Consider the following 26378-nt stretch of genomic DNA (forward strand, 5'->3'; position numbering starts at 1 on the left):
CCGCCATAGTGATAAGCGCCACCATAGCGACAAGCACCACCATAGTAACAAGCGCCACCATAGTAACAAGCGCCACCATTGTAACAAGCGCCACCATAGTAACAAGCACCACCATAGTGATAATCGCCACCACAGTGATAAGCACCACCATAGTCACAAGCACCACCATAGTAACAAGCACCACCATAGTAACAAGCGCCACCAATATAACAAGCGCCACAATAGTGACAAGCACCACCATAGTGATGTGACAAACACCACCATAGTGACAAGCACCACCATAGTGATTGTAGAAACCCTGTCTACAGAGACTATTTGAAATGAGCACTAGCAAACTTGTATAAAAATGCAGTTTATGAATGGGAGCTAGCAAATATGTGCAACAAAGGCAAAAACTTGGTCACCCAGGTCGTACATGGCCGAGAGGCATAAAGGAAAGAAAGTACACAAACAAAGATGAAAAACAAAAGGTTCAAACCTAAGCAAATACCAAATCACCAGGTAACACCAAACAGGAATCAGAGAACAATAGCCAACAATGGCGTTTATGACAAATTAATTGTGTCTTTCAGCAGGTGATCAAAAACTGATTTAAATTTAACAATATTCCAGTGCTGAAACATAAAAACAATATTAAAAGATTAAAACACACACTTACTTACAGTACTCCTTCCATGGCGGACAAAAACCCAAAAACTAAATTTATCGAAATCTACAAGGCGTCAGGCGTGCCTTGCGGAAGGCGGTAGAGAGCACCAACAAAACAAAAAAGGGAGCAAAGGAAACTGGCCGCTACAGTGATCACCACCATGGTAACAAGCGCCACCAGAGTGATAAGCGCCACTATAGTGACAAGCACTACCATAGTGACAAGCACTACCATAGTGACAAGCACCACCATAGTGACCAGCACCACCATAATAACAAGCACCACCATAGTGATAAGCGCCACCACAGTGATAAGCGTCAACATAGTAACAAGCACCACCATAGTAACAAGCACCATAATGGTGATAAGCGCCACCATAGTAACAAGCACCACCATAGTGATAAGCGCCACCACAGTGATAAGCGTCAACATAGTAACAAGCACCACCATAGTAACAAGCACCATAATGGTAATAAGCGCCACCATAGTAACAAGCACCACCATAGTGACAAGCGCCACCATAGTAACAAGCGCCACCATAGTGATAAGCGCCACAATAGTGACAAGCACCACCATAGTAACAAGCGCCACCATAATGACAAGCACCACCATACTGATAAGAGCAACCATAGTAATAAGGGCTACCATAGTGACAAGCACCACCATAGTGATAAGCGCCACCATAGTAATAAGCGCCACCATAGTGACAAGCGCCACCATAGTAACAAGCACCACCATAGTAACAAGCACCACCATAGTGATAAGCGCCACCAATGGTGACAATTACCAACATAACAACTAACCCATGCACAATGATGGGACAAAGCTTGCGCAGAGGGGAGAACTTAAGGTTCACAGTAGGGGTATGACTTGAAGCATTAAAGGTCTCGTGATCAGGCAGCTGCGCCATCTCTCTAGCAAAGGTCTGCTTCTGCACAAGCCTCACTATGTCGTCTGCTGCCTCGTCTAGCTCCTGGGCCGTCAAGTTTGCTTTACTTGGTTCCTTAAAGGTACTTCCCTTGACCTTAGATTTCAAGAATTGCTTGAAACGTCGCATCCAAGCCACAGCTCTTTTAAGGCGAAGGTATGAGGAGAAGTGATTCAACAGGCGATCCAGCGTGGTGGTATGATCGTCAGACTGCATGGTTAATGCATTGATGCGATACTGCTTTTTCAACTCGGGATCACTGCTTGCCACAGAAGGCACCGGATTGGGAAAAGAAGGCCAGCCAGTTTCACTCATTTTTAAAAAATCTGGACCCGTAAACCAGTTTCTAGCTTTGTCAACTAAGTCCGGCATGATACCCCTAGAAGCTAGGTCACTTGGATTGTCTGTGGTATTGACATACCGCCATTGAGAAGGTTCTGACCCAGAGTGGATGGCAGCAATTCTGTTAGCAACAAAAACCTGAAACCTAGTTGAAGTATTTTGAATGTACTGCAGCACCGAAGTTGAATCTGTCCAAAAAGTTGTGGTACTGATCACTACATCAAGCTCTTTCCTGAGAAAGGTAGCAAGTTTTACTCCAACCACAGCAGCAGTGAGCTCCAACCGAGGAATGGTCTGAGACTTTAAAGGGGCTACTCTCGACTTTCCCATAAGAAAGGAAACCTGCACATTGCCACAACTGTCAACCACTCGCAAGTAAGCCACTGCGCCATGACCTGTCTGACTCGCATCACAAAAACAGTGTAATTGAGCATTGTCAACTGCTAAACTGGTATTGCAGAGGCAGCGTGGGATAGAGATGCCCTCCAACTGAGGGAGGCGACTAAGCCATTGTTCCCAGATTTTATGCTGATTTGACGGAATAGTCTCATCCCAACCCAGGCCATCAGCACACAACTTTTGCATGGGTACCTTCACAGGGAAGGCAAAGGGCTGCACGATGCCTAAAGGGTCATACAATTGGCTAACCATCGATAGAATTCCACGACGGGTGGCTGGGCGGGGCTGAATGTTGACCTTAATGACAAGACTGTCTGTCTGGGTGTTCCAGTGCACGCCCAAGGTCTTCTCGTCCTCTGTTGCCTCCAAGTCCAAGTTGATGCTGGCTGATGAACAGTCTTCACTTGGAAAGGCCTCTAGTACCTTACTCGAATTGCTTCGCAGTTTTACAAGATCAAAACCACCACACTTTAATAAGGCCCGCAACTGAGTTACAATCAGTACGGCTTCAGGGACACTTTTAAAAGATTTGAGAAAGTCATCTACATAGAAATTTCGACAAATAGCATCTAACACAACAGGTCCCATTTTCAGCATGTTGTCAGTTGCAACCTTCCTTAAAGCAAACCCACAACAACTGGGAGATGAGACTGCACCGAAAAGATGAACCAGCATTTGATAATCTTCTGGGTCCCTAGACAGGTCACCATCGGGCCACCAAAGAAACCTAAGGCTGTCACTATCGTTAGGGGGCACCAACACCTGATGAAACATTGACTTTATGTCCCCTACCACCACAAATGGATTAGTGCGGAAACGGTTAAGAACTCCAACAAGGTTGCTGGTGTGGTCTGGTCCAGATAACAATGCCCCATTCAATGATTTTCCTTTGTATTGGGCTGCGCAGTCAAAAACAACTCTGAATTTTCCATTGGTTGAATGGTGGGGAATGTACCAGGTTTTATTTGTTGGTGCCAATCGGTCTTCAGGAACCTTTTGTGCATGTCCGTTTATGATATACCCAGAAAGTTTATCCTTGTATTGTTGAAATAACCCATCATCTTTTAGAAATCTCTGCTTTAAATACATCAATCTCTTGTAAGCTATAACACGATTGAATGGTAACTCTGTGTTTTCTGACTTCCAGGGCAAGGCAATCTCATAGTGGCTTTCTACTTGTTTCACTGACTTCTCCATTAGCGAAACAGCCTTTTTGTCATTGATGGAAAGAGAAAAACCATCAACGTCAGGGCCATCATTGAAGTCATGGTTATACATACGTTCCATCTGAGCATGGAGAAGAGAGCTGTCTTTATGAATGAAGTTAACATATGCCAAGCTACTGTTAGGAGCTTGGTCATTAATCGGGCCTACCAGAGTCCATCCAAGTTCAGTCTTCAATGCTACAGGACCTCCAAGCGGACTTTCTCTGCGCTCCAGTGAACGGTGGGCAACTTGAACATCTGCACCGATCAAGATTTCCACTTTCTCACCCGCAAGCTCTGGGAATCTCACATCGTTCAAGTATGCCCGTCCTTCCGTGTTCCTCATTGTAGGAATGCTGTCACTTAACTCTGGTAGGTTCGCAACAACAAGTACATTTTTCAAGGGCACCACAGTGCTCTCATTGATGCCTTTAACCAAAAAGGAAAGCCTGTATCCTTGCTCTACACAGGTGCCACTTACAGTAGAAAGAGAGTACTTCACACTTTGTCCTTTCATTTGCAGCCGATCCATTAAACTAGTGGAGCGCAATGTGGTATTAGACCCCTCATCCAAAAACGCATATGTGTTAATACAATGCTGGCTATCACTTCCATACACTGTGACAGGAACAACCTTTAACTTCACCATACCATCCCCTCGGGAACACACATCGCTACTTGCACAAGTGACCGCTACGTCTTCAGTACCACCTTCAATAATCATGTTCGTGGACACCCTTGGATGCCCTTCATTCCCACCATGCAACGGGCCTTACTCTCCTTCTCTCTCATGAGATCTTCCGTTATGAAGCAGGGAGTGATGTTTCTCTAGACAAATCCCACACTTGCTATTGCTTTGGCAACGGCGAACGAAGTGGTCTCCTAGACAGTTGAAGCACAACCGATGGTCCAACACCAACTTCCATTTTGATCTTTGGGGCATATGCTGGAATGTTTTGCAGTCAGCTAACATGTGATTTTCGCTGCAAACCATACAATTAGATCTCTCTATTGGTGTGCCATGGGTGAAGTATGAGGATGCCCCTGTACTCCGCCAGTTAGATGCATCCGGCTTCATTTTATCTTTCCTTTGGCCAATTAATTGACCGGTCAACTTCGGCGCTAGCTTGAAGAAACTCCATGAGGTCGAAGAATTTAACCCGGTGACCGGCTCCTAACAGCGAACTTGCTTTGCTAGCAAAAGCCTGCTGCAGATGGACTGGAAGCCTGCTGAAGATCTTTCCAATTGTCTGTTGTGTATCCAGATCAGACATCTCATAACCCTTGCAAGCCGTTTCACAATTTCTCATCTCCCTGGCCAATCTGTTTATACCAGCAGGATCATTGGCCCTGATTGGTGGACCTTCAGTTAACTTGCTTACATAAGCACCAACAATGGTATGCCGTTGGCCGTAGTGGGACTCCAGTAACTTTTTTGCTTCTTGGTAGCCATGCTCAGAAGAGAAACACAGTACACAGCTCGCAATGCAATCTCTTGCATCACCTGTACAGGAAGATATAAGTCGATCCAGTTTGATAGCTGGATCCAACACACCTCGTATGACAAAGGAATCAAAATGAGAAATGAATTGATGGTACTTAGTAGACGTACCATCAAACAATTCTTCCTCACGCAAGGATTGGCTTTGATATTGCATGGAACTAGCCATGCTGTAAATAGCGTTGGCTAAGGAGTGTGACTCACCAAGACTGGGTGCTTGAAAGTTTAACCCACAAGACGTACCGCATGTGGCAGAATTGATAGGTTCTGGTGTCCATGAGTGGTAAACACCTGACGACTGTTCACCAGTTGCAGGTACTGGCAACTGCTTGTCGTTTTGGTGAGACTTTGGGTCGTCGCAGCAAGAAGTCCAACTTTCAGGCCTCCCCCCTGTTTGGTCGAGAGTAATAAAGTCACTTTTATCGGTCGCTTTGGGGGATTTTTTGAAGACTTGTTTTGGATCTGTTTGACTCGCAGACACTGATGGAGAGGTAGATTGGTTTTGGTTTGGGGCACTTAGCTCATACTCTAGTATGGCTTCACGAGCCAATCTACGCATTCTTTCCCTGGTGCCGCTAGAGGGACAAAAGGGTTTATCTACCTTATTGAGAGATGAGTGCATGGCACTAGGGCCAACAGCCTTATGTTGTTTTGTACATGCCGCACACCGGTTATCCATTGCCAGTTTCAGTGAATTCAACCTCTCACACTGAGCTCTGACTATGGATTTCCTTTTCATGTGCACATTGTCCGAAGGAATGGCACTCATAAGATCCAAGCAAGCACACATTGTGTTACTATGGCTATCGAAAAAATCTTTTTCTAGTTCTCTGACCTTAGGAGCGCTAAAACCATCAGCTATGGAAGCTAAAACATTTCTTTCAGATTCGAGTAATCCCCTCATTTTAGTATTGTATATTGCTTCTAACTTGGAAAGTCTACTACCAAAGAGGCAATTAAGAGTTGTCTGATACATGTTTAAATGAATTCAGACCTAAAGAAGTAGTTTAAACTTTAAACCAACAAAGGATATTTTCTACTGTTAAATTTAAATGATGTAGAAACCCTGTCTACAGAGACTATTTGAAATGAGCACTAGCAAACTTGTATAAAAATGCAGTTTATGAATGGGAGCTAGCAAATATGTGCAACAAAGGCAAAAACTTGGTCACCCAGGTCGTACATGGCCGAGAGGCATAAAGGAAAGAAAGTACACAAACAAAGATGAAAAACAAAAGGTTCAAACCTAAGCAAATACCAAATCACCAGGTAACACCAAACAGGAATCAGAGAACAATAGCCAACAATGGCGTTTATGACAAATTAATTGTGTCTTTCAGCAGGTGATCAAAAACTGATTTAAATTTAACAATATTCCAGTGCTGAAACATAAAAACAATATTAAAAGATTAAAACACACATTTACTTACAGTACTCCTTCCATGGCGGACAAAAACCCAAAAACTAAATTTATCGAAATCTACAAGGCGTCAGGCGTGCCTTGCAGAAGGCGGTAGAGAGCACCAACAAAACAAAAAAGGGAGCAAAGGAAACTGGCCGCTACAGTGATCACAACTATGGTAACAAGCGCCACCAGAGTGATAAGCGCCACCATAGTGACAAGCACTACCATAGTGACAAGCAGAACCATAGTGACCAGCACCACCATAATAACAAGCACCACCATAGTGATAAGCGTCACCATAGTAACAAGCACCACCATAGAAACAAGCACCACAATGGTGATAAGCCCAACCATAGTAACAAGCACCACCATAGTGATAAGCGACACCACAGTAATAAGCGCCACCATAGTGACAAGCGCCACCATAGTGACAAGCGCCACCATAGTAACAAGCGCCACCACAGTAACAAGCGCCACCATATTGATAAGCGCCACCATAGTGACAAGCACTACCATAGTGACAAGCACCACCATAGTGACCAGCACCACCATAATAACAAGCACCACCATAGTGATAAGCGCTACCATAGTGATAAGCGTCACCATAGTAACAAGCACTACCATAGAAACAAGCACCACAATGGTGATAAGCCCAACCATAGTAACAAGCACCACCATAGTGATAAGCGACACCACAGTAATAAGCGCCACCATAGTGACAAGCGCCACCATAGAAACAAGCGCCACCATAGTAACAAGCGCCACCATAGTGATAAGCGCCACAATAGTGACAAGCACCACCATAGTAACAAGCGCCACCATAGTGACAAGCATCACCATAGTGATAAGAGCAACCATAGTAATAAGCGCTACCATAGTGACAACCATAGTGATAAGCGCCACCATAGGAATAAGCGCCACCATAGTGACAAGCGCCACCATAGTAACAAGCACCACCATAGTAACAAGCACCACCATAGTGATAAGCGCCACCAATGGTGACAATCACCAAAATAGTGATAATCACCTCCATAGTAACAAGCGCCACCATAGTAACAAGCGCCACCATAGTGACAAACACCACCATAGTAACAAGCACCACCATAGTGACAAGCGCCACCATAGTGACAAGCACCACCATAGTGATAAGCGCCACCATAGTGACAAGCACCACCATAATGACAAGAACCACCATAGTGATAAGCGCACCATAGTGACAAGCACCACCATAGTGACAAGCACCACCATAGTGATAAGCGCCACCATAGTGATACGTTTCACCATAGTAACCAGCGCCACCATAGTGATAAGCGCCATCATAGTAATAGGCACCACCATAGTGACAAGCGCCACAATAGTAACAAGCGCCACCATAGTGATAAGCGCCACCATAGTAATAAGTGCCACCATAGTGACAAACACCACCTCAGTAACAAAAACCACTATAGTGACAAGCGCCACCATAGTAACAAGCGCCACCATAGTGATAAGCGCCACCATAGTAATAAGCGACACCATAGTGACAAGCGCCACCATAGTAGCAAGCGCCACCATAGTGATAAGCGACACCATAGTAATAAGCGCCACCAATCACCATAGTGACAAGCACCAATATAGTAACAAGCACAACCATAGTGACAAGCACCACCATAGTGATAAGCGCAACCACAGTAATATGCACCACCATAGTGACAAGCACCACCATAGTGACAAGCACCACTATAGTGATAATCGTCACCATAGTAACAAGCAAGACCATAGTAACAAGCGCCACGATAGTGATAAGCGCCACCATAGTAACAAGCGCCACCATAGTGATAAGCGCCACCATAGTAATAAGCGCCACCATAGTGACAAGCGCCACCATAGTAACAAGCACCACCATAGCAACAAGCAGCACCATAGTGATAAGCGCCACCAATGGTGACAATCACCAACATAGTGATAAGCACCTCCATAGTAACCAGCGCCACCATAGTAACAAGCGCCACCATAGTGACAAACACCACCATAGTGACAAGCATCACCATACTGATAAGCGCCACCATAATGACAAGCACCACCATAGTGACAAGCACCACCATAGTGATAAGCGCCACCATAGTGATAAGCGTCACCATAGTAACAAGCACCACCATAGTAACAAGCACCACAATGGCGATAAGCGCCACCATAGTAACAAGCACCACCATGGTGATAAGCGACACCACAGTAATAAGCGCCACCATAGTGACAAGCGCCACCATAGTAACAAGCGCCACCATAGTGATAAGCGCCACAATAGTGACAAGCACCACCATAGTAACAAGCGCCACCATAGTGACAAGCACCACCATAGTGATAAGAGCAACCATAGTAATAAGCGCTATCATAGTGACAAGCACCACCATAGTGATAAGCGCCACCATAGTAATAAGCGCCACCATAGTGACAAGCGCCACCATAGTAACAAGCACCACCATAGTACCAAGCACCACCATAGTGATAAGCGCCACCAATGGTGACAATCACCCACATAGTGATAAGCACCTCCATAGTAACAAGCGCCACCATAGTAACAAGCGCCACCATAGTGACAAACACCACCATAGTAACAAGCACCACTATAGTGACAAGCGCCACCATAGTAACAAGCGCCAACATAGTGATAAGCGCCACCATAGTAACAAGCGCGACCATAGTGACAAGCGCCACCATAGTAGCAAGCGCCACCATAGTGATAAGCAGCACCATAGTAACAAGCGCCACCATAGTGACAAGCACCACCACAGTAACAAGCACAACCATAGTGACAAGCACCACCATAGTGATAAGCGCAACCACAGTAATATGCACCACCATAGTGACAAGCACCACCATAGTGACAAGCACCACTATAGTGATAATCGTCACCATAGTGACAAGCGCCACCATAGTAACAAGCACCACCATAGTAACAAGCACCACCATAGTGATAAGCGCCACCAATGGTGACAATCACCAACATAGTGATAAGCACCTCCATAGTAACAAGCGCCACCATAGTGATAAGCGCCACCATAGTGACAAGCACCACCATAGTGATAAGAAAAACCATAGTAATAAGCGCTACCATAGTGACAAGCACCACCATAGTGATAAGCGCCACCATAGTAATAAGCGCCACCATAGTGACATTCGCCAACATAGTAACAATCACCACCATAGTAACAAGCACCACCATAGTGATAAGCGCCACCAAAGGTGACAATCACCAACATAGTGATAAGCACCTCCATAGTAACAAGCGCCACCATAGTAACAAGCGCCACCATAGTGACAAACACCACCATAGTGACAAGCACCACTACACTGATAAGCGCCACCATAGTGACAAGCACCACCATAATGACAACCATCACCATAGTGATAAGCACCAAAATAGTGACCAGCACCACCATAGTGATAAGCGCCACCATAGTGATAAGCGTCACTATAGTAACAAGCACAACCATAGTAACAAGCACAAAATAGTGATAAGCGCCACCATAGTAACAATCACCACCATAGTGATAAGTGACACCACAGTAATAAGCGCCACCATAGTGACAAGCGCCACCATAGTAACAATCACCACCATAGTGATAAGTGACACCACAGTAATAAGCGCCAACATAGTGACAAGCACCACCACAGTAACAAGAACCACCATAGTGACAAGCACCACCATAGTGATAAAAACAACCATAGTAATAAGCGCTACCATAGTGACAAGCACACAATAGTGATAAGCGCCACTATAGTAACAATCACCACCATAGTCATAGGCGACACCACAGAAATAAGTGCCACCATAGTGACAAGCGCCACCATAGTAACAAGCGCTACCATACTGATAAGCGCCACCATAGTAACAAGCATCACCATAGTGACAAGAACCACCATAGTGATAAGCACCACCATAGTGATAAGCGCCACTATAGTGACATGCACCACCATAGTGACAAGAACCACCATAGCAATAAGCGCCACCATAGTGATAAGCGCCAACATAGTAACAAGCATCACCATAGTGATAAGCGCCACCATAGTGACAAGCGCTACCATAATAACAAGCATCACCATAGTGATAAGCGCCACCATAGTGACAAGCGCCACCATAGTAACAAGCACTACCATAGTAACAAGCGCCATCACAGTGATTAGCGCCACAATAGTGATGAGCGCCACCATAGTGATAAGTGCTACGATAGTAACAAGTGCCACCATAGTGATAATCGCCACCATACTGACAAGCGCCACCATAGTGACAAGCACCACCATATTGATAAGCGCCATCATAGTAACAAGCATCACCGTAGTGATAAGCGCCACCAATGGTGACAATCACCACCACTGTGATAAGCACCACCATGGTGATAAGCGCCACCATAGTGACAAGCACCACCATTGTGACAAGCACCACCATAGTGATAATCGCCACCATAGTGACAAGCACCACCATCCACCATAGTCACAAGCACCACCATAGTAACAAGCACCACCATAGTAACAAGCACCGCCATAGTGATAAGCGCTACCATAGTGACATGCACCACCATAGTGATAAGCACCACTATAGTGACAAGCACTACCATAGTGATAAGCACCACCATAGTAACAAGCGCCACCATCGTAACCAGCGCCACCATAGTGTTAAGCACCACCAATGTGACAAGCACCACCATAGTGACAAGCACCACCATAGTGACAAGCACCACTATAGTAACAAGCACCACCATAGTGACAAGTACTACCATAGTAACAAGCACCACCATAGTGACAAGCACCACCATAGTAACAAGCGCCACCATAGTGATAAGTGCGACCATAGTGACATGCACCACCATAGTGACAAGAATCACCATAGCAATAATCGCCACCATAGTGATAAGCGCCAACATAATAACAAGCATCACCATAGTGATAAGCGCCACCATAGTGACAAGCGCCACCATAGTAACAAGCACTACCATAGTAACAAGCGCCATCACAGTGATTAGCGCCACAATAGTGATGAGCGCCACCATAGTGATAAGCGCTACGATAGTAACAAGTGCCACCATAGTGATAATCGCCACCACACTGACAAGCGCCACCATAGTAACAAGCACCACCATATTGATAAGCGCCATCATAGTAACAAGCATCACCGTAGTGATAAGTGCCACCAATGGTGACAATCACCAAAACTGTGATAAGCACCACCATAGTGATAAGCGCCACCATAGTGACAAGCACCACCATAGTGACAAGCACCACCATAGTGACAAGCACCACCATAGTGATAATCGCCACCATAGTGACAAGCACCACCATAGTCACAAGCACCACCATAGTAACAAGCACCACCATAGTAACAAGCACCACCATAGTAACAAGCGCCACAATAGTGAGAAGCGCCACCATAGTAACAAGCGCCACCATAGTAACAAGCGCCACCATAGTGATAATCGCCACCATAGTGACAAGCACCGCCATAGTGATAAGCGCAACCATAGTAATAAGCGCCAGCATAGTGACATTCGCCACCATAGTAACAAGCACCACCATAGTAACAAGCACCACCATAGTAACAAGCACCACCATGGTGATAAGCGCCACCAATGGTGACAATCACCAACATAGGGATAAACACCTCCATAGTAACAAGCGCCACCATAGTAACAAGCGCCACCATAGTGACAAACACCACCATAGTGACAAGAACCACCATAGTGATAAGCGCCACCATAGTGACAAGCACCAGCATAATGACAAGCATCACCATAGTGATAAGCACCACCATAGTGGTAAGCGCCACCATAGTGACAAGCGCCACCATAGTGACAACCAACACCATAGTGACAAGCACCATCATAGTGATAAGCGCCACCATAGTAACAAGCACCACCATAGTGACAAGCACCACCATAGTGATAATCGCCACCATAGTAACAAGCGCCACCATAGTGATAAGCGCCACCATAGTGACAAGCAGCACCATAGTGACAAGCATCACCATAGTGATAAGCGCCACCGTAATAACAAGCGCCACCATAGTAACAAGCACCACCATAGTGATAAGCGCCACCATAGTGACAAGCCCCACCATAGTGACAAGCACCAACATAGTGATAAGCGCCACCATAGTAACAAGCACCACCATAGTGATATGCGCCACCATAGTAGTAAGCGCCACCATAGTGACAAGCCCCACAATAGTGACAAGCACCACCATAGTGATAAGCGCTACCATAGTGACAAGCACCACCATAGTGACAAGCACCAACTTAGTGATAAGCGCCACCATAGTTATAAGCGCCAACATAGTGATAAGCGCCACCATAGTGATAAGCACCACCATAGTAACAAGCGCCACCATAGTAACAAGCACTACCATAGTGATAAGCACCACCATAGTAATAAGTAGTGACAAGCGCCACCATTGTAACTCGTACTTTTAAAAGGAACTTCGTTCGAACTTCCACCCACTATCAACGCTCGAAGCAGTTTCGGGAGAAGTTCATCAGGTTAGTGATTCTTTGTTTGTTGATGTTTTGCTTTTGTGTAATTTCATGAAAATGACCGTGCTACGGACTCGGGAGCATGGAAAGGAAGAAAATGATATTTCGAAAAACACTGCAATCGATTAGGCCTAACAACTACAACATGATAATATCAACTGACATAAAAAAAATTTAGAACAATTTTATTACCACGACCAACCATAGAAGAAGAAATCCACTCAAATATGATGGAATCTTCAGTTTCATACGTTTGTATTCAAAATTGCATAATATTTGTAGCATTGAAGCACAAAGTTTATTCATTAGCGATTGTTTTATTTTCTTCAAAAAGTGATTATTTCTCAACAATACAATAACGCAGAACAGTTACTGGGATTTCCACAGGTAATAATTGATGCTGCTGTACTGAGCATTAATCTATCAACATCTATTTCCCGCAGAGAGCAGTTGTCATCCTGGAGTTATCCTTCGCAATTCTCGAATTGATTGCGCTTCGAGAGACGACAACAGTTTTCGTTGCGAGATCTCTTGCGATGTCGGTTTCTTCTTGGTCGGTGAATCGTTCTACATTTGCAACAATGGAAATTCAGAAAACTTCACTTTAGACTGGGAGTGCAGAAGTAAGCATGGGATTTTATACCGTTGTATTTAGTACTTTTGCAACCAACAAACTGTTTTCGTTGTAAATAGTTCAACAATAAAATTTAAAAAATACTTCCCAAAGATGTCTACGTCAGCCTCCACTCCAATGATTCTGGCTGTAGCCTATCCAGTTTATAACGATATTCTAAAGAACGAATTCGTTTGTTGTGGTGATATACTATAGAAAGGATACTTTCTGTGCTGTTCGCACCTACTCATGAGTTCAAAGAAGTGCACTTTCTTAGCATTAGGATATGCGGTTATCTTAATCAGTTACTGCATTGTTGCGTAACAATGAAACAACGCCGCTCATAACGACTTGGAGTGAAGTATACCATCCCCTACAAGTGATTATTGAACACATGTTTTGCACCTCTCTCGTTCTCATGGTAATGAACTCTGGAGATGGGAGTGGATGCATCAACCAGATAAAGATCGTTTCTGCAACGTCTTTAAGATAAATTGTGGTCCTCTGTGACTTTACTGAGCAGTGGAGAAAAATCGTCCATCGTTTATTTGTCTGTTTAATTTCAAAAATTTCAAACACAAATATATAAGGAAGAATGTAGATCAGTGGTTCTTAATCATTTTTGTATGCATTTCAGTTTTGTAATCATATGTGGACAGGAGTTTTAGACTTCAACTGAAAATAGTAACCAGCTTTAAATGTTTTATGGACGAGAAAAAGTGAAACTTCAAGGCAAAAAATCTAGACAAACTTGTGGCAAAACGTTTGGATTTTTTACCAATAAACGAGATTGTTAAAAAGTTCTTGAAATCACGCTCCTCAACTGGAGACGTAGTGGAATCTGAATTCAAAACCCTCTAAGAACCCAACTGAAAAATCAAGTCACATAATGATTAGTACCAAAGTATGAGCGTAATTTATTGATTTCATTGTTGAAACAGTCATTGTTCGATCAAAAGTCTCAAGCTCGCGAGATAAGGCACTTGATTAAAGCAGATTTGCAGTTTGACGGGCAAACAGCGCTGAAATTTAGAAAAACATTAGTATTTGTAGGTTTACGCCAGACCCAAGTGTCAAATCCATCACCTTTTATCTTAATTTCTACATCCAAAAAAGGTATAGTCACCGTGGCTGTTTCTACAGTGAAATTTATGTTATGATGTTGCGCATTGAGTACTTCAAGAAATTGAATACTTGAATAAGTTTCTTGAAGTACTCCATGTAGAATAGGCCACTGAGACTATACCTTTTTTTAATCTTTCTTGAGCAGACTTGGACAACTAGATTTTTTTTAGCTTTTTGAAATTATATTATAATTATAATTAGAGCTATTCACGTTTTTAAAAATTGGACTAGAATTAGAGCCACCCAAATTTTCACAAATTAGAGTAGAATTTAAACTGGATTAAAATTAGTTTGACCCAGTTATCACATATCTTTAGTTACCAACGCCAAAATGGCAACTCTAAATCTAAGTGTCATTTCACCATCACAGCACCAAAACCACTTACGTCATAATACACATTGTGATGTTGGTTAATTGAATAATCGAACTAATCGAGTTTTTAATGCCCTCGCTGCTTTAAAGCGATAGAATGACAGTTTGATCTTGCCCGTTTTATTGCATTTTCCTTGCATGAGGTTGATAAGAGCACAGCTTTCTTTCATTAGCTGAAAACACTGTTGGATAAATGAAAATTTGTAGCAAAACCGGAGATTAGATTGGAACTAGAATTAGAGTAAACAAGTTTTTACCAAATTAGATTGGAATTACCAACGTATTGCTCTAATTCATCGAATTAGACAACTGGAATTATCTAGTTGTTCAAGTCTGTGCTTGAGTCCTTTTATGAACGATTAATTAATTTTACTTCGCAAGTACTTGACCCGTTGTGCTGCGTAATTTTTCAGTTATCATTTTGCGTGAGCTAGTTAAGCAGTGTCACGATTTCTTTCTATCTTTTACCAGGAAAAAGACTTGGAAAGGTTCAATGACGTAGTTTAATGGGTTATAACCGAAAAGCAGTCAATTAAATTCACGGATAGTTCTACTGGTGAAATGATATATACAAACGCTTGAAGGACTCCAACGAATGGTTCACCACTTCCAACAATTAATCAAAGTAATAGTAAACAGCAATAGATTCCAATGCTTGCGACTATTGATCGAGTTTAACGTGATCCACTCACAGCTTCTCATACGATTCTAATTTCAATCAGAAATTATATTAGCATCAACTTTGCTTTACAGTACTCGTATTCAATACTTCCACTCTCGATTAACAATAATCTTTGCGTCTATTAACAACTGCTATTACTACAACAATGATCTCTCATCACCAACTCATCATAATAATCAACTCATCATAATACAACTCCCATAATAATAATAATTCACATCATCAACTCAATAATAATTTCATCATAAATTACACCACTATTTATAGTTGGTTGTTCAGTCCAGTAACTTCGAGAAGGTTACGTAAGGTTACATCATAAAGAACCATTGTTCTATCAAGCAGCATTTAAATGTAAACAACAGAAGTCTCTAGATTATCACGTAGGGAAAATGATTCTAGAAAACACACTTTACATAATACAGAAATCGTAATCAGAGGTTACTTCAGGTCAATACCCGATAATAACACATCGCTCAAAATTCCATAATGAAAACAGCACATTCTGTCAAGACGCAAAGCAACCCGACGCGAGGCCTTGCACATTGATTGTGACAAGCAGTTTCTCAAATGTTTAGATTTGACCGTATTTTTGCTGTGATACTGTATCCGTTGGGTGACCGCTTTTGGCACCAAGTCATCTGTGTACCTCCTCGTGGTGCGGCTGGAAGCAGTGCGGCTGACTAAACATAGAGGCGCTGAAGAAAGGAACTGGCCTATCTACTTCAGTACTATGGCCAAGTCTACAATGATGCAAAAGTTTAACAAAGCTTTTCGAACCAACAGAGCAGTTTTCCAACAGATGGGCCAGGAGCAGCAGATAATGAGATCTATAGAAATGAGGCAACTGAAGTTCTTGGGTCACAGCATAAGGAAAGGCGAACTTGAAGATTTATCTTTAAGAGGAAAAATAATAGGAAAACGGGCAAGAGGAGCTCAAAGATTCACATTTTTGCACAATTTTCAACCACAAATCAAAAACCCTACTAAAACTTGGCAAGACGCACGAGATCGATCAAACTGGAACATCATTGTACATCGAGGGCTGTATCAGCCATGATACCTACAGAGAGAGAGACTGTATCATTCTTTAGTATTTGTATTAAAAAATATTTTTCTTATAGGCTTGAAAAGAAGTGTATGACTAGCCGAAAACGTTTTCTAATTGTTTATTGTTTTTATAATTTCAAATATAGGCTAGTATTGTTGCCGAATTATGTCTGTTTATGGTTTAAAAAAATTCAACAAACGATGACAGATACTTATCTGTATGGGCAAATCAAAAATTTTTGAAGAATGTTGTGCAGACCTAAAATTGCTGAAGCAATAAGAGAATGAACTAGGCCTATGTTCTATCTAATATTTTATCAAACGACATTATTTTTTGGGCAAAAATTCACCGGTCAGGCTCGATAGTTTAATATGTTAAGCGCCCGAAATTACGAACGAAGAAACTGCAAGATCAAGCAGCGCTGGTGCGACTCTTGGGTTATGCGCTTGAGCAATGCACTTCAATGAGTGTTCTCCATTCAGTAGCACCTAGTGGATGGAATAATTCCCCGGAAACAGCATTTCAAGAACATACGGAAACTTCACTCTGTCAACCTCGCTGACCGGCCCTGCGTCAGCGGTTCAAATCTTCTACAAGTATGCGAAACTACCAGGAACTCGCTTTCTTCAAAGGCTTTGTTAGTTCGAGGATAAAAATCAATTATTCAACTAATAATTAGCAAGTTACCCCAAAAAAGATGGTAATAAGTTCAAAGATATCCAACTTCATTAAATGTCAATTGTTTGAAGTGAATCGAAAGAACGATTCATCGATTGACAATTCTCCGAAATTCACTCAACGACAATTCACCGAACGACAATTTACCGAACGACAATTCACCGAACGACAATTCATCGATCGATAATCGATTGACAGTTTATTGATCAACAATTTATCGATCGGCAATTCACCAAACAACAATAATTCATCGATTGACAATTCATCAATTGACAATTCACTGAATTACAATTCCCCGAACAACAATTTACCAAACAACAATTCACTGAATGACAATTCACCGAACGACAATTCACTGAATGATAATTCACCGAACGACTATTCATCGATTGACAATTTATTGATCAACAAATCATCGATCCACAATTCACCAAACAACGATAATTCATCGATCGACAATTCCCCAAACAACAACAATTCATCGATTGACAATTCATCAATCGACAATTCATTGATTGACAATTCACCAAACAACAATAATTCATCGATTGACAATTCATCGATTGACAATTCACTGAATGACAATTCCCCGAACAACAATTTACCAAACAACAATTCACTGAATGACAATTCACCGAACGACGATTCACTGAATGATAATTCACCGAACGACTATTCATCGATTGACAATTCATCAATCGACAATTCATTGATCGACAATTCAACAAACAACAATAATTCATCGATTGACAATTCATCGATTGACAATTCACTGAATGACAATTCTCCGAACGACAATTTACCAAACAACAATTCACTGAATGACAATTCACCAAACGACAATTCACTGAATGATAATTGATCGAACGACAATTCATCGATTGACAATTCACTGAATGACAATTCCCCGAACAACAATTTACCAAACAACAATTCACTGAATGACAATTCACCGAACGACGATTCACTGAATGATAATTCACCGAACGACTATTCATCGATTGACAATTTATTGATCAACAAATCATCGATCCACAATTCACCAAACAACGATAATTCATCGATCGACAATTCCCCAAACAACAACAATTCATCGATTGACAATTCATCAATCGACAATTCATTGATTGACAATTCATCAAACAACAATAATTCATCGATTGACAATTCATCGATTGACAATTCACTGAATGACAATTCCCCGAACAACAATTTACCAAACAACAATTCACTGAATGACAATTCACCGAACGACGATTCACTGAATGATAATTCACCGAACGACTATTCATCGATTGACAATTCATCAATCGACAATTCATTGATCGACAATTCAACAAACAACAATAATTCATCGATTGACAATTCACTGAATGACAATTCTCCGAACGACAATTTACCAAACAACAATTCACTGAATGACAATTCACCAAACGACAATTCACTGAATGATAATTGATCGAACGACAATTCATCGATTGACAATTCACTGAATGACAATTCCCCGAACAACAATTTACCAAACAACAATTCACTGAATGACAATTCACCGAACGACGATTCACTGAATGATAATTCACCGAACGACTATTCATCGATTGACAATTTATTGATCAACAAATCATCGATCCACAATTCACCAAACAACGATAATTCATCGATCGACAATTCCCCAAACAACAACAATTCATCGATTGACAATTCATCAATCGACAATTCATTGATTGACAATTCACCAAACAACAATAATTCATCGATTGACAATTCATCGATTGACAATTCACTGAATGACAATTCCCCGAACAACAATTTACCAAACAACAATTCACTGAATGACAATTCACCGAACGACGATTCACTGAATGATAATTCACCGAACGACTATTCATCGATTGACAATTCATCAATCGACAATTCATTGATCGACAATTCAACAAACAACAATAATTCATCGATTGACAATTCATCGATTGACAATTCACTGAATGACAATTCTCTAACGACAATTTACCAAACAACAATTCACTGAATGACAATTCACCAAACGACAATTCACTGAATGATAATTGATCGAACGACAATTCATCGACTGACAATTTATCGATCAACAAATCATCGATCGACAATTCCAACAAACAACAACAATTCATCGATTGACAATTCATCAATCGACAATTCATTGATCGACAATTTATCGATTGATAATAATTCATCGATCAACAATTCACCAAACAACAACAATTCATCGATTGACAATTCATCAATCGACAATTCATTGATCGACAATTTATCGATTGACAGAGGTGGGCAAAAAGTAGCGCCGCTACTGCAGACATTATTCCAACTAAAAAGTAGCGCCGCTACCGCTACTTTTACCAAAAAAGTAGCGGTAGCGGGAGAGGCGCTACTTTTTGCCCACCTCTGTCGATTGATAATTCATCGATCGACAATTCGCCAAATAACAATAATTCATCGATTGACAATTCATCGATCGACAATTCATCGATTGACAATTTATCGATAGACAATTTATGGATCGACAATTTATGGATTGATCATTCATCGATTGATAATTCCCTGAATGGCAATTCACTAAACGCCAATTCATCGATCGACAATTTATCGTGCAATTGACAACTATCGTGAAACGTGCACTGACAATGTCTCGATCGACCAATTTATAATCATCATCTCGAGGCAGATCTGATTTTCGAACTAAGATCATGAAAGCCTTAAGAATCAAACGTAACAATCCATTTCTCAACCGGCAGTTATTTGCCGTGACTCATTGTTCCTTTAGTGTATGATCTAATTGTTTGTCCAATGCCTGTAGTTTACACCTCATGTGATCTGTTTCCCGCCGTATAGTTTACTCGTAATCATTCTTGTATCATTTGTTTAGTTTGGTGCACGGTCGATTGGTCGACAGACATTTGGTCGACAGGACAATTGGTCGACAAGACAGTTGGTCGACAGGACGTTAGGTCGACAGGTTAGGGTTAAGTGCGTAGGGTTAGGGTTAGAGTTAGAGTTAGGTTAGAGTTAAGGTTAGTTGACTAACCCTAACCCTAAAATGAATCGTTCTGTCGACCTAACGTCCTGTCGACCAACTGTCTTGTCGACCAATTGTCTGTCGACCAATTGTCCTGTCGACCAACTGACCGGGTACCGTTTAGTTTATGCTTTTCAGTCCAGTGTGTCATTACAGTTATAGTGCAAAGTCAAATTTATCTCAAAATTTTTTATTTTATGTATATTGCAGATTTAGGGTTAGGGTTCCTGATCAGGATTTGATGGAATGACCAAGCAAGGCTTTGTCAGTCCGAGAATAAAGGTTCATAACCAACCAACCATCATTTTATGTATATTGCAGATTTAAGTCCTGATGAGGACACATGTACGTGTCGAAAACGTTTGAGTCATTATGTTTACTTTGTTTTGCTTGTCTATGGTTCGACAATTTATCGATCGAAAATTCATCAAACGACAGTTCATCGATCGACAATTAACAATTAAATAAAGTTTTTAAGTTACTTTTTTATTATTGCACCATAGAAATATCGTGCCCGGCCATGGGTTCCACTTTCTTGCAATCCCGCCATAACGCGTCGGAAGCATTTGTGAGTTGCACCGATGAATGGAATGTTGGCTCTCTATGCTCATTACAATGCCCTGAGCACCACGTTAGCCGAGGAGCCAGCTCTTTGAAATGTATGAGCAATGGGCAGTGGGAGAGAGGGACCTATGTTTGCCAAGGTACGCTGTGGAAGTTATGATCATGGCACGTCATCAATATGACGCTGGCTGATTTTCATGTTGAACAAGGTTTGAGTTTTTTTGGTCGTCCAAGTGACTTTGACGTTTTAACTAAGCGCTTACCACACGTCTGGCCTTTCTAGTGCTAAGGAGAGTTGGATTAATTAACGTTATTGTAATGCAATGCAATTAATTCACATTTTAACGTAATTATATTTATAATTCAAATTACAATTACATTTAGGGTTAACCGCAGCTTCGGCCCTAGCAACAAGACGTTTTTCAATAGTTAGTAGCTTTTATACCCCAAAAAGGAATTTACTGGTAAGCTATAAGTAGTAATGACCCCCAAATGTAAATACTTCCCAATATAAACCCTCTAGCACCGCTATTAAGCACAGTCAGCACCACCTAGATCCGGCTAGTGACGGCTTACAACTCACAATGTAAACCCCTCATATTAAGCATCACCAAGCATCGGCTTTGGGGTGAAAATTGTTTCTCCACATCAAGCTAAGTCAGATGTCGAACCGGGGTACTATGTTTCCCTGTAATAATGCAAAAACATTAGGAATGACCACAACATTTCCATCAACGTTTCTCCAAATATCACAAAGTAAGAGCAAATACAAGATAAATGAAAATGAAAACTTTGGCTGGAAGTTAACCACTACATAATATACCTTAAATCGGCAAGAAGCAGCAGTATATGTGGCGCTTGTTTCAAAAGTACGTCATAATTTAATACGACTACAACCTCTAACATCAACCCCATTAGTTAAACAGTAATGGTTATCCCTCAAGTTGTGCGATACGCAAAACTAAACAATTCAAACCACTAAAATAGAAGTACGAAAAAACTCTATACTGTAGTGTTACAACGTCACTTCTCGTGCACAATCGTGTTTTACGTTGATGGAGCGTTTGTTGTATTCTAAAAATCGTGTTTGTTTCGGGCGCGTCAGTTCACTCGTTTTTTTCTGTTGGTGACGTACAGACTTGGACAACTAGAATTTTTGTAATCTTTCGAACTTAGATTAAAATTATAATTAGAGTAATTTAAGCTTTTACAAATTAGACTAGGATCTGAATTAGATCTACCCAAGTTTTTATAAATTAGAGTAGAATTAAAACTGGATTAGAATTAGTTGGGTGTGTAACTTGATCGCTGCTTCACCGCAAACACAAACACTTGTGGAGCCATAATCATAGCTACGCTTCCATTGTTCTATCAAACACATTCCTATTGTCTCAATCAATAAGGAAAATTATGAAGAAGTTTGATGAACTTTGTATTGGAAGCAACGACCACTACAAGATCATAGACTTCAAACTGATTATAAGGTTCGCGGTAACAAAGTGAAGCAACTGTTTGTGAACAGGCTACATAGCAAATTTCACGGAAGAAATTTTTACCGTTTCTGAATGGTTGACTGGAAATTCCACTCTTTACAAACTAAAAGACTATAACAAAGAAGAACTAGAAGGTCGTTTCTACCCTCAAGAACTAAAACAACCAACGAAAACGATAAATAGCTAATTGAAGCTATTGTTGAAGAGCAAAAACGAGGATCGAAAAACAAGTCCAAGTGAAATGGTTGTTCCGGACGACCGTTTCCCAAATCAAACGTCACATAAAACCGTTGTCTACTGAACCTGACGTCTTACGTCATATGGACTATTGCTAGAAATAAGCAAAGATCGCATCACCTTTGTCACACCTGTTGAAACATTACATCATTGTTAAATCTTGAATTACGAGATATGGTGTAAGCCAAATTGCCAGGTGCTTGAATAGCTTCATAATGCTAATCATTATTACGTCACAGAAGATGGTTACGTGCGTTTGGAATATTGCAATCTATTCTCGTCATTTTAAAATTGTTGCTTGAAGAGTTGGTCGCATTTTAAAACTGTGTTGCTTTGTGCTTACTAACTAGACCAAATTTCCGTCTTTATCTCAGTAATTTGTATTGTAGTGACAAGTTTTAGTGGGTACGGTGTTTCTTTCATTTTTCGACAGCCTTGAGGCTATTTCTACAGAAATACAATTATCGAATAGACGTTTTCAGAAGAGTGTTTTTTTTGGTCATTGCATACAGACGAACGAATCCGGGAAATTTATGTTACAATTTTCCCACGAAGAGAGTATGGTTTAGCGCTGTGACCAATGGTTAGGTGAACCTTATCAAATTGATGATAAGGTTCGCGGTAACAAAGTGAAGCAACTGTTTGTGAACAGGCTACATACCAAATTTCACGGAAGAAATTTTTACCGTTTCTGAACGGTTGACTGGAAATTCCACTCTTTACAAACTAAAAGACTATAACAAAGAAGAACTAGAAGGTCGTTTCTACCCTCAAGAACTAAAACAACCAACGAAAACGATAATAGCCAATTGAAGGTATTGTTGAAGAGCAAAAACGAGGATCGAAAAACAAGTCCAAGTGAAATGGTTAGGTGGATTAATGGAAAACCTGAATTCAACACTCGGATTAACGTAAACAAGAGATTTTATTGTTCTGCAACTTGCCTTACAATTTCTTTGCTTGTGTATTACAATAAATAAAAACCTGTTTACGACTTGTGCAGTGTATTACTTTATGAAACGAAAACAAGACAGAAAAAAATACGTTTCTAAGTCATCTGTTAAAACTCCTGCAACAAATTATCGACTCTTGATGTTGTCATGACAAATACCGTAAATACGTTTAAACTTTTTATGGCATGGTAGCCTACTTACAGAGCTCTGGATATATCCCAAACTAGATTTAATATTTTAAGCACTAAGTTGTGTGCTAACTATACAGTGTAATCAATGCCCAATGAAAAAATGTCGTGATCTGTGATGTAATAACAGAATGTTTGTGATCTTAAAAATTTAATATATTGTTTTCAGCATTGAATAAAAAAACTATCTTCACAGAAATTCCTAAATGTGATGATTTGACTACAAAATGGCCGAGGTTGGGTTGGGGAAAACGCTTGTTTTTGAACTGTTCAAGGGAATACTACATTGGAGGAAAGTGCAGATTTAAATGCGCGAAAGGCTTTCGCCTGCAAGGAAGTGTTTTCAGCAAATGCGTGGAAAAGCCTAAGCGACGCTGGACCAATAAACCCCCGCAGTGCATAAGTAAGTACAAATAAAACATGTTATGTTTATATGAAACATGTTTTGTTTATGTAAAACATGTTATGTTTATGTGAAACATGTTATGTTTATATGAAACATGTTATGTTTAACCTCTAAAACACAATGTAACATGCATGTTACATGGCTTCATATCTTTTTATTTACTGCTCTTTTGAGGGTTTTGTGATGTTTTGGAAATTATTTCAGGCTAAATTTAACTATATGGTTGAAAACACTCTTTATTTTCCCGTGTTTTTAGTGGAAAAGTTTTCTGGAGTTTCAGTGCTAAATGTTTAGAAGTTTGAAACCTAATTTTCGTTTGTCTAAAATTATATTTTTAAATTTTTTTGTGCAAATTGTATGAAAACGTCTTTTAAATTACTGATCACAAGTTTTTGTTTTGATAAAATAAGATGAAGATGAAAGATATTGAGATTCTACATTGTGTAACATATATGTTACATTGTACTTCAAGGGTAACTAGCCAGCAGTCTTGAACGGTTGCTGTAACTAGCTTCACAAATCAATTTAGATTTTTTTTCTTGATTTTCATGTAAAATAAACGTATTGCTCATGTATAATATGTTCAGTAAATACAACTGTATTGTTTATGTAAAACAATTTATCCAGCCAGTACAAATTAGTTACCGTATGACATACTTTTTTAATTGCATGTTGTTTTTCTTTTTCATGATAAGCTAATATTGTGTGCATAATATTCTATTTGATACGACATCATCGAAGAGGACAAAGCACTTTTAACTGAATGAAGATGAAGTGCAACAACTACTATTTTGCGACAAAAGTGACAGAAAAGATGCTTTAGACTTTAGAGCAGTGGTTCTTAACCTTTTTCTATCAAGCCCCTCTTCAATAATGGTCATGTGCCTCGCGCCCCCCTAGATTTAAAATAAGTATCATATCAAAAAAATTGCATTTTTGACTGTTTATTGTACACATCAGTGAGATATTTGACACTGCTTCTTAGTGACTAGATTTTTAATGCGAGGTTTCTATGCGAAGTTTATCTCCAGAGAGTGAACAACGTAAGTCTTCTTTAGCTCTTAACCGTAGAAAAGTAAAAATGAAGCAGCGTCGAGAAAATTTGATAGATCTGAAGGAGCTCAGCGCAAAATAATTTTGTAATGTTCTGGTCTAACTATAATAAAGCAAGAATTACTGAGTACCGTAGGCTACAATATAAAATAAGATAAAATAGGACCAACAGCATAGGTCCTAGGACATTAAAGTAATTAAAAAAAAATCGAAATTGTTGTAGAGCTCCCGACCCCCCTGAGAGATGCTTCACGCCCCCCTGGGGGGGCGCGCCCCCCCCCGGTTAAGAACCACTGCTTTAGAGCATGATGAAGAAGACATCAATGCAGTTGACACAATGGTAATGATTGCGATCCAGTTTAAGTAACCATTGAACCACCCACATCATCCCAATCCAAACTCAAGTACCTTTTACAACCACCACTGGTTGTACTTCATTTCACAAAAACTTGAAGTTTGGAAGAAATCAAAATTCAACAATGCAACCAATCAACCTGGTACCAATGACACGGACATTAATTTTGAATATAGAAAAGTGCTTGCATCAGTAACATCTTCTGCCACTTCACTTGAAATTTTTAATGAAGTTGCTAATTTCAGCAAATTAAATGCTGACATAATAATTCCACAGACAGTTCTTTACTGTCATCAAAAAGGTCATGTTTTCAATATTGAAGCAGATGAACTGAAAGCTTTCTTTGGAAAGACTATTGTGATGGGATATCACAAAAACTCGTGTCTGAGAGATTACTGGTCCACCGAAACCAATCTTGGAGTTCCATATCATGTTTCAAACGTGATGATTTTACGACGGGTCGAGAAAATTCGTGCTTTTCTGCATTTCAATAACAATGAGTTAATGAGACAACTATCTGATTCATCTCATGAAAGAGTTTTCAAAGTTCGACCCTACCCTAACCTGTTTTAGGCTATTTTAAACTTGTCTTTATTGAGGCAATGGGTTTAACAAAATGTCAGTCA

General features: G+C 40.6%; 1 protein-coding gene across 2 annotated transcripts in view; it reads left to right on the top strand.

Moving 5' to 3' along the window:
• LOC145767547 (P-selectin-like) overlaps positions 1 to 26378 on the top strand; it is a 47916-nt gene that overhangs the window by 13701 nt on the left and 7837 nt on the right. For both annotated transcript variants that reach the window (XM_082579389.1, XM_082579390.1), the window contains exons 6-9: positions 12876 to 12938; positions 13376 to 13555; positions 21007 to 21207; positions 24135 to 24341. In XM_082579389.1, the coding sequence (XP_082435515.1) occupies positions 12876 to 12938; positions 13376 to 13555; positions 21007 to 21207; positions 24135 to 24341 (651 nt within the window). The remainder of the gene's footprint in view (positions 1 to 12875; positions 12939 to 13375; positions 13556 to 21006; positions 21208 to 24134; positions 24342 to 26378) is intronic.

The sequence above is a fragment of the Aplidium turbinatum genome, chromosome 3 (genome assembly GCF_918807975.1).
Source record: "Aplidium turbinatum chromosome 3, kaAplTurb1.1, whole genome shotgun sequence".
NCBI lineage: Eukaryota > Metazoa > Chordata > Ascidiacea > Aplousobranchia > Polyclinidae > Aplidium > Aplidium turbinatum.